Here is a 16,204-nt window from a genome sequence, read left to right as displayed (position 1 = left end):
GCCTGGCTAATTTTTTTTTATTATTTGTAGAGACAAGTTCTCACTGTGTTGACCTGGCTGCTCTCGAATTCCTGGGTTCAAATGATCCTTCCGCCTTGGCCTCCCAAAGTACTGGGGTTACAGACGTGAGCCATTGTGCCCAGCCCTTTTGAAACTTTAAACACAAACTCACATGATATTATTGAACCCTTTCACTGTTATAAAATACACTTATCGGTACAGATATGTTTATTTCTGTTTCTCTTAAGTAGTTAAATCATTTGTCTTAAAATATATGATAGCATTTCTTAAACTTTAAAGTGCACCTGAACCACTTTGGGATCTTCTTTAAATTGGAAGTTTTGGATCAGTATATCTCAGGGCCCGAGATTCTGCATTTCTGATAAGCTCCCAAGTGAGAGCAGTACTTCTATTCAGTGGACCACATGTTGAATAGCAGGGTTTTATAATATTCATTGTAACATTAGAGGTAAAGATTTTAAATCCTGGCTTGGATCAGACTTGCCTTAGAGCTTTAAAAGTATCTAGATGCCTAGACCCCACTTTATACTTACTGGATTACATCACCAAGATGTAGGAAAGCTCAGCCTCTAAATTTTTGAAAAGAACCACAGGTGATACTGATGGGCAGCCTAGATTAAGCACCACTAGGTTAGAATAATAAGAGGTAATCTTGCTTTATAGCGATATTGGGAAAAGCAACAATTAGGTTTCATGCAGATGATTACTAACCATCTCTGCTTTTGAAAATTTTTTTTTTTTTACTGTTCTGAATGATTTTGAGATATCTTTTAGATATGATTTTAAGTAAGTTGTGTACATAAGTTGAAAAAACAGTTTCTCATATATAGTTCATCTTTCATAAAAAGTCTAAAATTCATTTTTAGTCTTTTTTGGTCATGAGTGATAGGACAACTTAAAACATTCTTAAGCAACAGTGGACATTTATCAAAGCATAGGGATGGTGCTGGCTTCTGGCACTACTGGCGTCAGTGAGTCAAAAATAATTTTATCAGCACTCTGTCCCTTCTTTCTGTTTCTCTGCTTTCCTCTATGTTGACTTTATTTTGAGCAGTCTTTTTCTGTATGTGGTGATAAAAGTGGCTGAATAGCTCATGACTCACATCTTACCAATTTAGCAACCTTTGAACATAGGTTCTTATTCCGAAGATATGCCAAAAGTCTAAGTGAGGACTCCTAATTGCTCCATCATAGACCAAAGACCCATTTCCCATTTTTGGCACCAGAGGGTCGCAGAATCAAGCACTTCTGAACCACATGGAAGGGATAAGATGTTTTTAAAAATTGAAGAATGATTTCTTAGAAGATGCTAGAATGTATAGATTTAAGTAACTTGAGTTTTTCTTTGTTTCTCCTTTTGGGTGTGCCATACTGGTGTGAAAATAATGTCATAGGAATAGGCAAATTATCCACGGCTGATGGCAAAGCCTTTGCAGATCCTGAAGTGCTCCGGAGGTTGACGTCGTCTGTTAGTTGTGCGTTGGATGAAGCTGCTGCTGCACTTACCCGGATGAGAGCTGAAAGCACAGCAAATGCAGGGCAGTCGGACAAGTAAGTACATTTTTGTTGTGATCATAGTTTCTGTTTACTGAGCATTTATTTTGTGCCTAGTACTGCACTAATCACTTAATATGTGTTGTTTTCTTTACACTCACTGAAACCTCACAAGACACACATTTTGTTTTTACTCCCATTTTACAGAAGGAAAGCTAAAAAGATGTGAATAACTTAATCAAGATCTGATAGGTGCTGAGTGGCAGAGCACCAGTGTCTGTCTGACTGTGAGGCTGAGTGCTTTGACAATATATTATAAAAGACCTTTTGCTTGTTTATATTTGTAAAGATATATTAGTGACAAATAATTAAATACTTTCCAATTCGTTGTGCTGTTTTCCAGTTCATATGCATAGTTTGATCATTTTAAAGTGTAAGGCTTTTATTCATTTGTTTTATGAAGTTAAAAAAAAAAGATATAGCTCCCATAACTTTATTTTTGTATTTTCTACAATTCCTTGTATATAGTATATAAGAATCATTAATATATGTTACCTCTTCTAACCCTCAAAGGGCTTCTTTTTGTTTCCTCTAAGTAAAATGAAAACTTTCTATTTATTTTAGCAATTGTCTGTAAACAGTTGAGAAAATGTGAATATTCTATTATATGAGTTTAGAGAATTGTCTTGTTTATCATGTTTTTAATGCAACCTCTTTTAAGAGCATAAAAGAAACTATATAGTATTAACAAGTGCATGAATTTACTGTTTCTTTGGCTCTTTGTTAGTCTTCATCTACATTTGAGTATTTTTATTTATTTGCTTTACAATTCTTCTCATAGATTGTCTTTCCTTCTTTAGTTAACCTCGGGTTCTATTCCTCAGTTAATGTTCAGTTTTACTAGCCTAAAATACTGATATTTTTCTAATATTTTTCAATGTGCCTGCTGAGACTTGCAAGAGAGGAAATTTAAAACGCCTCAAATGGTATACTAAAGCTAGTTAAAGCAAGAAGTACAATAGAAAAATTAAAAGTCATAGATTCTTTGCATTGAAAATCCTGAAATTTATCAGCAGAACAGTAGAACATATTTGTAATGATCATATTTATTCAACAAAGCTTGAGAAATACAGTCAAGTGCAGTGAATATTATGTGCCAGGTTTTATATTAGCTCAGTGCTCTGCCATGTGCCTGACTTCATATACCCTTTGCTCAAAAGTTGTAAAGTTCACCTTGTGCTAAGGTAGATCCTGTGATGCTTTAAAGCTAGTGTATACATATGGACATTGAAAGAAAAATCCAAATGGCAAAGTAGATGAGTGTGTATGCATAAAGAAGGGGTGGGGAGGCACTACATTGAAATACGGGAAGGATTTGTTCTCAACTTGCTTTTTTTTTGAGTTGGGGTCTTGCTCTGCCACCCAGACCAAAATGCAGTGGCATGCTCATGACTCACTACAGCCTCGACCTTCTGTCTTAGCCTTCTGAGTAGCTGGCACTTCAAGCTTATGCTACCATGCCCAACCAGTTTTTTTATTTTTTTGAGCTGAAGTCTCACTGTGTTTCCTTTGTTGGTCTTGAACTCCTGGTCTCAATCAGTCCTCTTGCCTTGGCCTCCCAAAGTGCTGGGCTTGCAGGCATGAGCCACTGCACCTGGCCTTCTAAACTTGCTTAAAAGTGATAGAGAGCACTTGGTCTAGGGACTTTTAGTGTCCTGTGAATTGAGAAATTAAAAGAGACCTTTAGGAGGCAAGCTTATTAAGTGTTGATTGAGACCTTCTTTACTTTTGGTAAGGGGACAATACAATTCACAAGTAAATACATTTTATAGAATGGCATATAGTATTCACTTTACAAGATAAAAACTGTAAGGGAAAAAGTGGAATTGGGAAGTGCTTGGGCAGTTTTTGATTTGGAGGTTGTCTTAATTTGTTTTCTGTTGCTTATAACAGAATTTCTGAAACTACGTCATTTATAAAATAAAGGGATTTATTTCTTCAGTTATGGAGGCTGATTCCAAGGTTAAGGAGCTACATCTGGTGAGAGTCTTCTTGCTGGTAGGGATTCTGCAGAGTCCTGAAGTGCCACGAAGCGTTACGTGACCAGTGGGCTAAGGGTGCTAGTGCAGGTCTTCTTTTTGTCTTAGTGCATAGCGCACAACAGCCCAGAACTCCTGGACTCAAGTGATCCTCCAGCGTCAGCCTCCCTGGTAGCTGGGACTACAGGCAAGCCCCACCGTGCCTGGCTCTACTTTTTTCCTAAAGCTACCGTCCCACTACTATGATAACCAGTAATTTATTAATCTGCAAATGGAGTATCCATTCATGAAGACAGCATCCTCATGACCTAGTCACCTCTTAAAGGCCCACTTCTCAGTACTGCCACATTGGGGGTTAAATTTCACATTAGCTATGGAGGGGAGAAATAGTCAAAGCTTAGCAGAGGTCACGCTGTATTTGTTATAGTGTGGTCAGGGAAGTCTTCACTTAAAAGATGGCTTCTTAACAAAGACCTGAAATGAGTAAAAGGTGAACTGTGTCCTGGGAGAGGAGCTGTCTTGGTACAGGGACAGCATATGCAAATATTTTGAGGTTGGAGCTTAGTTAGCATATTTGACAAATAGCATGAAGGCCAATGTGGCCAAAGTGGAAGGAGTAAGGGTTAAAGAGATGAGGCCAGAGAGGTAAAAAGGAAGAGGGGTGTGACTTCCTGTCCCTGGACAGATCTTTTAAGAATTTTGGCTTAACTGTGCGATTAGAGAACAGTGGAGGGTTCTGAGCAGAGGCATGACAGGATCTGCTTTCTTTTAACTATGATCTCTCTGACTGCCTTGTTGAGATGAGCCTGAAGGGAAGAGCAAAGGTGGAATCAGGGAGATTGGTTAGGAGGCTTTGCCCTATCTGGGCTAAAGATGTAGTCTAGATGGTAGTAATAACAGAGGTACAGAAAAGTGGTTATTCATGAATGCCTCTGGTAACAGAAGTGAAAGGGCTGTGTTTCAAAAGGATAATATAAGAATTGAGTTATATTTGAAATAAAGAGAACGTGGACAACCCTTGATTTAGTTTAGAATGAATTTTATTTTATTTATGTATTTATTTTGAGTTGGAGTCTCACTCTGTCGCCCAGACTGGAGTGCAGTGGCCACTCCCGGCCACCGCAGCCTCGACCTGCTGGGCTCTGGCGATCATTCCGCCTCAGCCTTCCAAGTAGCTGGGACTACAGGCACGTGCTACCACGCCCGGTGAATTTTTTTGGTTTATTGTAGAAATGAGGTCTCGCCAAGTTGCCCAGGTGGGTCTCAAACCCGTGGGCTCAAGCAGTCCATTCACCTCAGCCTCCCAAAGGCACAGGATTACAGGCTGAGCTACCGATCCTGGCTAGAATGAATTTTATACAAAAGTGAAAGAATCTTTAGGAATGTCTGTAGTGGGAATTGTTTGGGGAAGTTTACAGGGCAAAAACTTTTCTCTCAGTCTCATGTTCTGTTACTCCAATTTTTTTAATTCTTTTTTGGCTTGAATTTTTGCCTTTCTTGATTTTTTGAAACCTCCCCTTAAATATAATTGTATACATAAATACACCCCCACAAACCTCTTCTTATCAGTTATTTAGTTACTGATATAATATTCTCCCATCTCTCCTGTCTGATTTCCCTTTACCTGATGGAAGGACTCCCATAGACCTTTATAATTAGTACAAGTTTTGCCCATTTTATACTTCTCAATTAAATTTTATAAAAATTTTCTAGTGAGCAACTAAAGAAGTATAATGATAATCTGTATTTAGTGTGTGATTTCCATAAAATGTTATGTTTTAAAATTTTATGTTATGTCCCCACTTACAGTAAATTAGACTTTATCCTTCAGTTGCATAATTTAAAACATTTTGGAATATTGATAATTTTAATTCAGTGACACGTATAGATTTGTAAAACTCGTTGAACTCAGTCATTTCAGCTTTTTGTTATGAATTGTATTGAAATAATCATTCATGCTTAGCACTATTGTCAAGCTTGACATAAAAACCAATATTATGCTGTGCAAGTTTTTATATTCTTATATCCTGGTATTACGATACTCTTCCCCTACTAGCCGCAGTTTGGCAGAAGCCTGTTCAGAAGGAGATGTGAATGCTGTACGAAAGTTACTCATTGAAGGGCGAAGTGTAAATGAACACACAGAGGAAGGAGAGAGCCTCCTTTGTTTAGCTTGTTCTGCTGGATACTATGAGCTTGCACAGGTTTGTATTATCAGAATAAAGCTTTTTCTTTCCTCCTTTTTATCTGGTTTGCTAAGTAAGGGCATAATAAAATAATCCTGTCTAGCCATTGGGATCATTTCGACAAATAGTTTTGTTAGAAAATTTTGTGTCCTTGTTGACTTTTACTATGTTATGACTGGGTAGATGTTATATAACTATATATGTTTAAAATTTTGATGAAGTAGTAACTTTCTAATACCCTTTATATTTGTTTTTTCTTTCAAAGGTTTTGTTGGCAATGCATGCAAATGTGGAAGATAGGGGAATCAAAGGAGACATCACACCTTTAATGGCTGCTGCTAATGGAGGCCATGTCAAAATTGTGAAGTTGCTGCTAGCTCATAAAGCAGATGTTAACGCACAGTCTTCAACAGGTCATGCACCTTTCTTTTTCAGTTTTGCTAAATAGTAACATCCTTTCACAATAATTGTATCACACGAAAATGATCTTTAGTGCTGCTTTTTCTGTTTTATTTCTTAGAAGTGTTACATATTTGCATAAGTCTTTGCATGAGTTTTGAAGCATGTAGAATATATTTTGAATGAAATTTCTTCTGTCTTGTTAATGAGAGCAGTTACTTGGCCTTTTAAACTTTCTTTAGATGAGATTAAAACACTGAATCCCTGCTAGAGGGCCCATCCCCCCCTTCTTCGAAGTGAAGAGACATGGGCTATAGTGCTCAAGCCCAGGTTTCCTAATTTTCCAAGAACGAGAGGGAATACATGGAGAGTAAAAGGGTATGAGACAAAAGGACAGTCCACCGTACCGTACTGTTACTAAATTGTGGCGCACAGAAAAAGAAAGTATTGTGAAAACATTTTAGGGACATAATTGTATTCTATACTAATTTTAAAATGTGTGCCTACATGAATTAGTGTAAAAGTTCTAAAATTCTATGAAAATACTATTTTTGCTTTTTCTTCACATAGAGTTTGCAAATTTATTGACTGTTTTCTCATCTGAAAGGGAAAAGTTAGTTTAGGGCACAGTTGCTTAGTTATTTTACAACTCTACAGTCTTGATGATTGTTAATCTGATTTTCCACATGTACTTGACCCTGGTTTTAAATGGAAAAGGAGAATAGAGAGTTGACTTCAGAAAGATAAAAAGCCAATAGGAAAGAAAGTACATATATAATATATTAATGTATTATTTATTATGATTCTAGTCTTCAGTTTCTTAGTGTAAATTAGGTGCTTTATCTTAGCTTGGTATTTTATGTTAATACTTTTTTGTTTTCCTCCTTAAAATAGGCAATACAGCACTCACATATGCTTGTGCTGGAGGCTATGTAGATGTTGTAAAGGTGCTCTTGGAATCCGGTGCTAGTATTGAGGACCATAATGAAAATGGTCACACTCCTCTTATGGAAGCTGGAAGTGCTGGACATGTGGAAGTAGCCAGATTGCTGCTAGAAAATGGGGCTGGCATTAATACGCATTCCAATGAATTTAAAGAGAGTGCTCTTACATTAGCTTGTTACAAAGGTAGAGTATAAACCTTTAAAACCAAGTTCTCTAACACACGAAATTATTTTGTATAATCTGATTTTTTAAAGCACATGATATTAGTATATAGTATATAATTGAATATTAAATAAGTGCTTAACAAGTTTCACAGTTTATATTTAATATTTAAACTTTTAAATTTATCAGAAAGTTATTTCATTTTTAATATGAATTGTAAAATAGTTTTGCATGTTAGGAAAATTTTGCCTGGTATGAAGGAGGGGAAAGTACATGATCTTTTAAATGTGTCAACCTACCTGGAAATATTGATAATGTAGAAAATTGGGTAGACCAGACAATTGCCTGGAAAAATGCTTGTTTTACAAAGAATTATTCTCTGGATTCTAGTTTCTTAAAAGATAACGATAGAACCATACATTTTTTTAGACTTTACATGTGTGACAGATAAGTGGCTCTAAAATAAGGTTTTTTACTGTTTTCTTAAAGGAACTCTTGTAAAAATAAAAAACAAATGTCATGCAGTTTTATGTGTATACTATTTGGTTTACCGTGGCTGTGCTATATTTACATCATAAAATAACCGATTTATTCTTGACCAGGAGGCATCTAGAGAAAGCTCTTGCTAGGACTGGTATAAAATTTAAGGAGGCACTTATTCTCAAGGGCCGCACCTTCACTTGTCCAGACTTGTGAGTGAGTTCCTCCTTAAATTTTGCACCCTGGGCTTTGATTTCCTCATCCCAGTTCTGGCCCTGATGTTGTTTTCTTTTTTTCTATTTAGAGAGTGGCCAGGGTTGTGTGATGTCTTTTGGAATAATTTCATTTAAAACATGTGAAAATAATCCTTAGTTAAACTTTAAGTTAAATTTGAAAAATATGCTTCATTTAAAGTGCTTTTGATTATTGGATAGTAATGGATTTTCAGAGGGAAACACAGCTGATACAGCTGAGGTCCCTTACTTCCCTAGCCTTGTTTGGGAAAATTAGGTTGAGGCTGATCTTTATTGGGAGGAGGGAATTCAGCCTTGGGGTGAGGAGTTTGAAACCAGAATTGGCTGCATTTCACTTCTGAGTCCCAGCTGGCCAAAGAGCCTTGAGATGGAGCTACATATAACTTCTCTCCTCTTTGCTTATAGCTCCCTACCCTGCTTTCCCAAAAGGGCATCTGAAGTTGGGGCTTGCAGGCTTTAATTAGAAGCTGCATGGAGAACTGGGGTGGTGGAGAACATCCTGACTACCTCCCTCTCTTCTCTTCCTTTATTTCTGATGAGGTTTCCTAGAATATAGATTGGCAAAGAGGAAATGAGGAAGAGAGAGAACTCTGGCTGAGATTGAAGATGTAAAGTTTGGTGGGAAGGGAGAATGACAAGAGGAAAAGGGGGGTAGGTAGTTAGCAAATACCAGATGTGGCAGATAACTACCATGGAAGTAAGTTTTAACTGTATATCACTTTTTTATTTGTCCCTTTTCCCCTAATCCCAGTTGACTAAGAATTGATTATGGCTCAATTCTTAGGGCTATTTTTATTTGGAATAACAAAAGTAAGTTTTTTTTCCCCTCTGGTTTCTTGCATGGAACCCAGAATCTCTTTTTAAATTATAATTTTTCTTCTATTCTTTAACTACTTAGGTATCTTTATCTGAACTGAAGCATGTGGTTTATTTAAAAATGCCTGTGTATGTGTGTGTATATTTGTATGATGTATCTACATAAATAAATACTGTGGTTTTGAGAGTGTTTTATATATACATTTCCTAATTTATGAGCAGGCTGTTCCTAAAACATTTGTGAGTTAGTCATTGGAGTTTAAAACACGTTTCCTCATGGAAATAACTTGAATGATTATCATCCCAGCTTATTAGCTTATGAAAATTAATTGATTCTGTAGCATAAATAAAATAACTGGCATGCCTGGGCTCTTGAGAGGCTGTGGAGGAGACATTTTGGGTGTCAGAGTTTCATGTCATCTGTGTTCACCTCTAGGGGTTCTAGTAACAGCAGTTTCCAGGGCAATGCGTAAGAGGAGCAACAGGATCACCTGTCTAATCTGTGCTCACCAGTCGAATGTGGCTTGTAGTTGACGTCATTATATTCATACTATAATGAATACATTTAGTACTACACGTTCAATATAACTTTTCAAAATATTGTAATTTTTTTAATAAAATATTTTTAAGTAATCTTATGCAATTTTGGTTTAGGACACTTAGAGATGGTGCGGTTTCTTTTGGAAGCAGGAGCAGATCAAGAGCATAAAACAGATGAAATGCACACTGCTTTAATGGAGGCTTGCATGGTAAGATTGATGAGATACATACACGAAATACATTTCTATGGTTGCTGGGGAGAGACAGAGCTAGGATACATGAGTACCTTTGCCGTGAGTGTTAAGATTCTGTTTATCAGAATCTTATTGTGGAGCAGAGCTTTCGTTATCTCTGCCTTATGGATAGTTTTCAGAGCCACTTGTACAACATTAACTTCTATCACAGTTGATGAGTCTTTACAGTGGCACCTGCATTTTCTTGGTCTCCCATAACAATACTGGTTTTACATAGTTGACAGAGAAATGAATTTTTTAAAGGTTGGTCAAGGATATGAAAGAGATAAATATCCATAAAGTATGTACATAATAAGCATAACATGTGCCTCAAGCCAGTAACTTGATTGAAGAAAAAAATTGCTAGTAGAATATTTGTGTTACGTAATTTTCTCTCTTCGTGGTCTTTTCTGAACCCTGGATTCTTTTTTGAAGAACTGTATTTTAGAGTTTGTAGTTGGGTATGGGTGATAATAAAACTCTTAAACCTTTGTATCTCAGTTTATGATTTCTGATATAGAAGTGGATCAGAGTAATCTGATGGACAGATTTATGAGGAAAACATGCCAAAGATAGAAAGGCCCTGAATGAATTTGAAGTTTCTTGTCTCAACTTCCCTTCAGAGAATAATTATTGAAATGATATTAAATTTAATTTACTAATTTTAAAAATATTAGGTAGACATTTAAGACTTGAGTTATCTGTTGTTTTCCTTATTGCCATTTTAGTGTCTGCATTAGTAAATTAATATTTTGAACAAATATAAATTTTTTTCAAAACTTTTAAGTTCTTCATTTGTGAGACATGGGTAATATCTTTTTCTGGTGTTGTAAGGATTGAATGAAATAATGTGTGTAAAACACATCTATAATATTATTAGCAGTAGCAGTTTTAAGAATTCCCTGTCATAAGGAAATTTAATCATCCTTGCCATCCCACCATTGGGGAAATGGCCTGTGTGTAGAGCAAGATATTAAAATGGAATAATCTGTAGATCTAACCAGCATGCACCGGAAGTAAATGTTATAAGTAAATGAAGGATATTAGTAGGGGCCAGACATTTGAAAGGCTTGCTAAAAGATTGAGACTTTAAACTGGACTTTAAAGGAAATGTAATCCAGGTGTAGTAGCTCATGCCTGTAATCCCAGCACTTTGGAAGGTGTGAGTGAGAGGATTGCCTGAGTCCAGTGGTTTGAGACCAGTCTGGGCAACGTGGCGTGAGACCTTATCTCTAAAATAAGTAAAAAATTAGCAGGGTGTGGTGGCCTATAGTTACAGCTACTTGGAAAGCTGAAGAGGATCACCAGACCCCAACAGGTCGAGGCTGCAGTGGCCATGAGCGTGCCACTGCACTCCAGACTGGCTGACAGAGTGAGACTCTGACTCAAAAAATAATAATAAAAATTTTAAAGAATAAAGGAAATGTAGAAGTTGACTATGCAGCACGAAGATCAGAGCTGAAGAAGCAGTAAAATAACTGCAGTAATAAGACATTAGACTCTTCTCTACAAATTGAAATAGGAAAAACTGTAAGAAGGCATTAGAGTTGTGTGATGTGGCAGTGTGGAGGCAGAAATCATGTTCAGAAGGGGACAAGGTTTCTGTGAGGTAATAGAGATGCAATGAGAAAAGTTACTGAAGGAAAAAAAGAAGGGAAGAGAAAGCCCTGAGTTGCTAACACCTAGGATAGCTGTGGGAAAGAGTGACCAGTAAAGGAGACAGAAGTTCCTGAGAGAGAACTTTTCTTTTCTTTGTCTTAATTTTACTGCCATTTGAATGATAAACAGCAAGGTACCATGTATATATTGTGCTTCCCTAAAACATCATGCATCCTTCCCCTACTCTTCCAATAAGTGTTGCATTTTTTCTTTTCTGCCTAATCAGAAGTTTGCTTACCCTTAAAGATTTTTTTATGAAAGTTTTGCCTTCCCTCTTTAAATTTTATCCTTTTAGTACCTCAGTTTATACTATGCAGTGTTGATGTTTTCTGTGGTCTCACAATAGTTTTGTTTCACATTGCTTTCTATTTTCTTTCCTGGTGGTTAATAAGCTTCTTGATTTCATTTTTGATTTATTAATTTTCACTCTTGTTTTATATTCTTAGTCTTTTGTGCTAAAAAAAAAAAGGGCAGTGCATAATAAAATACTGATTTACTCAATTGTTAAATGTAAATTAGTTCTTATTGATTGGAAATCAGTAAACTTCATTGTATAGTAATTGAGAAGTCTTCAACTTTTTCAAGTTTTTTTTAATGATGCTGATTTACTTTTTTCAATTGCATTATGACTAGGATGGCCATGTTGAAGTAGCTAGGTTGCTTCTTGACAGTGGTGCCCAAGTGAACATGCCTGCTGATTCTTTTGAGTCACCTTTGACTTTGGCTGCATGTGGTGGGCATGTGGAACTTGCAGCTTTACTTATTGAAAGAGGAGCTAGCCTGGAAGAGGTCAATGATGAAGGTTATACACCACTGATGGAAGCAGCTCGAGAAGGACATGAAGAAATGGTGGCATTGCTTCTAGGCCAAGGTAACCATGAACCAGACATTAAAGTTTAAATGTGTAGAACCTAAGAGTGTAATTTATAAAATTGAGTTTTATTTCTTGACTTTTCTAGTAGGTTTGCAATAAGATGTTGTTGCATAAACTAATGATAAAGTATTTGCTGTGAAAATGACTTTCGTACTGTGCTAAATCCAGAGAGACTTCCTTAATACAGAACTTTGGGAGTCATGTGGTATGTGAATAAAAACAGAGTACTGGGGTTGGCATAGGTTTGTGGGTTAAGTCATGGGATATATAAGATTCAACATTTCTCAGGGTAGTAGATCAGGAGCATCAATTCCTTTGGGGGCAGAATACCTATTAATAAATATTTAATGGAGCTTATATTTTGTAAAACAGTAGGGGAAATCCCTGTTGTAAGGACTAACATGATGAGAGTATAAGAATGCATCTCAGAAGCTGTCAGGGAGCTCAGCATGTAGTAAACTTCTCTTTTGGAATTGTGAAACAATTACCTTACTGTGATAAGATTACGTTTAGAAGTAATCTCCTATCTCTGTATTTGTGGACTGATTTTATTTTTCTTTTAGTAGTAAAGTTTTTGTCTGGACAAATTTAAGAGGAATTATACTTTTTCTAATTTTTTTTTTTTTTAGAGTTAATATTAACTAGAATTTGAAAAGCATAGGTTTTGGAGCAGACTTCTTAGGTTGAATCACAGCTCCACTGCTTGCCAGTAACTTTAGGCAAGTTTCTAACCTTCTGTACCTCAATTTTCTCATCTGTAGAGTTGTGACAGTTAATATGTATGTATAAAGTTCTTAGGACAGTACTTGTACCTGTTAAGTGTTAGCTGTGGTGATGGTGGTAGCAGTGATGATGTTAATATTGTTATAACCTTGAGTAAGTTAATTAATCTCAATTTTCTTAACTATAAAATAGAGCTAATATATAATACCTAAATAATTTGTAAAATGCTTTGAATATTGCCTGACAAATAGTAAGAGTTTATTAAATGTTAAGTATCATCAATTGTCATCATCATCTTTATCATCATTTTTGAATAATTATAATGCAGGGTTGTAGCTTATTTTTCTGATTACTTTTATCACCTGACTTGTACCTTCTAGTTGAATATTACTTCAGCTGTACATCAAATGCAGACTAGTGGATATGGTTTTAATAGTTTTCTTTATTTTTAATTGCCTCAGGTGTTGGGGAGAGGCATTCTCTTATTTAGTATAGTAATATAAATGTTCATTTTTGAGGTATAGCTTATTAGGAAACAATTATGTTTTGCTTATCTTTGAAATAAGTTAATGACTTTCTTAAAATAATTAGAATCTTTATTTTAGGAGCAAATATCAATGCACAGACAGAAGAAACTCAAGAAACTGCCCTGACTCTGGCTTGCTGTGGAGGCTTTCTGGAAGTGGCAGACTTTCTAATTAAGGCAGGAGCTGATATAGAGCTAGGGTGTTCTACCCCTTTAATGGAAGCTGCTCAAGAGGGTCATTTGGAGTTAGTTAAATACTTACTAGCTGCAGGTAGGCATTTTTGTGTTTGGGAGAAGTTTTTTACATTGTTTACTTAAGTAAAAATGTTATAATACAAATGTTTTTCATGATTTTATGATACACCAAATGTGTGTTTAAAAAAGTGTGATGTATTTTTGTGTGTATGTTGAGTAATTTATCTTACTGCCATTTGTAGTATCTGCAGCTTTAATTTCAAGCAGTTTTGTTTGTAGTTTCTTTCTTGCTTATCTGCTTTTAAAGAAACTGAGAATATTCTCTCTTTCTAGAAATGAATATGGTTATTTTGTGTAATTTTAAGAGATATGGCTTATCTAGAAGAAATTTTTGTGTCCACCATATATGTCTTATGGTTGTTTTATTAATTTGATGTGTTATTTGTTATCACTACTCCAGGAGCTAATGTTCATGCAACGACAGCAACAGGGGATACAGCACTAACATATGCCTGTGAAAATGGTCATACTGATGTAGCAGATGTCTTACTTCAGGCAGGAGCAGATCTGGTAAGCTGTGTTACTTTCTAAGTCTTCATGTTTAACAGACAAAAAATTAAAAACTGTAGGGAATATACACAAAAAGTATTTCCAGCTTTATACTGGTCTTTTGCCATTTTTTATATCATTTAGTCACAGTTTATTCTACACTGTTTAGGGTCCAATCTTATTTTCTTTGCTAGTAGGACTATACTATGCCGTATTCCTCATGCACCAGAGAAAAAGGAAAATGTTGTGTTTGAGATATTAATACAAATTAATTTCTCTTAGGTATTTACTTAACTGTTTTAGAAGCTTTTCTGATTCGGTATGTAAAGACAGACGTGACTTAGAGATATTTCGGTATAACCCAGGATATAAATTGCACCTGTAGTGTTCTGGGCATGATTAAATAATAAGAGTTAAAAAGATAAAATAAATATTTAGTAAATAGTCTTTTTCTGTAAGTAGTTTATAACTTAGCAAAAACTGGTGAAATAAATACTGAGGTCGTTTAGAGGTCATTTCTTAAGATGGCATATAACGAAAGTGCAGTAGTAAAGAAACTCAGAAGCGATAGGGCGCATATCAGAGATATATTTTGAACTGGATACAGTTTAGAAACATAGATATGGCAGTGTTGTGCCAAAAGGCCTATTTCATTTGGAAAATACAGTATGAGTTAACCCTGATAGATAGGGAAGCATTAAGCAAATTGGTATGAGTAGAATAGTTTAGTCTTCCAATTTAGCCCCTAGGGGAATAAGACATCAAAAGGTAGATTTTAGTTAAAATGTAAGCACCAGTACTTTAATGGGGCTGAGATTCTGTGATTAATAAGTAAATGTGCTTTCCATCATAGTTTATGACAGAAACTCACATTCAGGCAGCAACAAGCTCCTCCAGTAACTAGTTTCATAAACTTAATTCATCTAACTTCTCTTTTCTCGTTTATGAAAAGAAAGTGTTGAGTTAGATATTGTTGGGGCCTTTTTTTAGCTCTGCATGTGTTAGTACAGCTCTGGAATCACTTATTACCCATATTATATTTTAGTTTGTTTTGTGCATATATCTCCCTTGTTAGACTTTGAACTTCTTCATCATAAAAACTGGTGAACTTCTTCATCATAGAAACTATTTCCAGTGTAGCTATGAAACATGCGGCAATGTAATCTTTATTACTTGTTTCATTAATGGCAGTTAGGGCAACCCTAGACTATGGCTTTAAAGAAAAATCAAAAGTTGTTCATCAGGTGTGAATGTTAAAAAAGAAAAAGAAAAGAAAAAGGAAATATAGGAGATTTATTTTATTTAATTTTTAAATTTAAGCCAGCACGGTGGCTCACACATAGAATCCCAGCACTTTGGGAGGCTGAGGTGAGAGGATTGCCTGAGCCCATACGTTCAAGCCCAGCTTGGCGAGACTTCATCTCTGCAATAAATAAAAAAATTAGCCAGGCGTGGTGATGTGTGCCTGTAGTTCCAGCTACTTGGAAGACTGAGACAGAAGGATGCAGATCAGTTACAAGAATGCAGTAGATTCTTCATCCTTTTGAGACCTAGAAAGCCCTGGTAACATTATAATTGGTGGTTTTAGAAACATTTAAATTATCATTTTTAAATAAGGTAAAACAGAGAAAATAGGAAGTCTGTAAAGAACGTATGTACTTACTAAAAGTTACAGAGATAGGATACCAACTAATGAAAGAGCAAAAACTTGAAGTGGATGAGGATAATGCTAATCATATAGGTTGTTGGGAGAAGGCTGTGCTAGAGTATCTGTATTATTCAAGTTCCACAATCCTTTGAGTAGAGAGAGAAAAATTACCCATATAGATGTAGATGAGGATGTCAGGACCACATGACTATTACTTCATTTCTTAAATTATTTCCATAAAACATGTTACTAATTTAAGCCAGGCGCAGTGCCTCATGCCTGTAATCCCAGCACTTTGGGAAATGGAGATGAGAGATCACTTGAGCCCACAGGTTCAAGACCAGACTGAGAAGCATGACGAGACCTTGTCTCTACAATAAATCAAAAAATTAGCTGGGCATGGTGGCATACACCTATAGTTTCAGCTACTTGGAGGCTAAAGTGGAAGGGTTGCCTGAACC

General features: G+C 35.9%; 1 protein-coding gene across 1 annotated transcript in view; it reads left to right on the top strand.

Annotated features, from left to right (window-relative positions):
• The window catches only part of ANKRD17 (ankyrin repeat domain 17), a 138,500-nt gene that overhangs the window by 50,084 nt on the left and 72,212 nt on the right, over nucleotides 1-16,204 (top strand). The window contains exons 3-10 of the mRNA XM_008067275.2: nucleotides 1,416-1,572; nucleotides 5,611-5,758; nucleotides 6,006-6,153; nucleotides 7,034-7,267; nucleotides 9,451-9,545; nucleotides 11,862-12,099; nucleotides 13,431-13,622; nucleotides 14,007-14,116. Of these exons, the coding sequence (XP_008065466.2) occupies nucleotides 1,416-1,572; nucleotides 5,611-5,758; nucleotides 6,006-6,153; nucleotides 7,034-7,267; nucleotides 9,451-9,545; nucleotides 11,862-12,099; nucleotides 13,431-13,622; nucleotides 14,007-14,116 (1,322 nt within the window). The remainder of the gene's footprint in view (nucleotides 1-1,415; nucleotides 1,573-5,610; nucleotides 5,759-6,005; nucleotides 6,154-7,033; nucleotides 7,268-9,450; nucleotides 9,546-11,861; nucleotides 12,100-13,430; nucleotides 13,623-14,006; nucleotides 14,117-16,204) is intronic.

Source organism: Carlito syrichta, unplaced genomic scaffold (genome assembly GCF_000164805.1).
Source record: "Carlito syrichta isolate Samal-C Ts95f unplaced genomic scaffold, Tarsius_syrichta-2.0.1 Scaffold309465, whole genome shotgun sequence".
NCBI lineage: Eukaryota > Metazoa > Chordata > Mammalia > Primates > Tarsiidae > Carlito > Carlito syrichta.
This window is presented reverse-complemented; position numbering and strand designations above follow the sequence as displayed.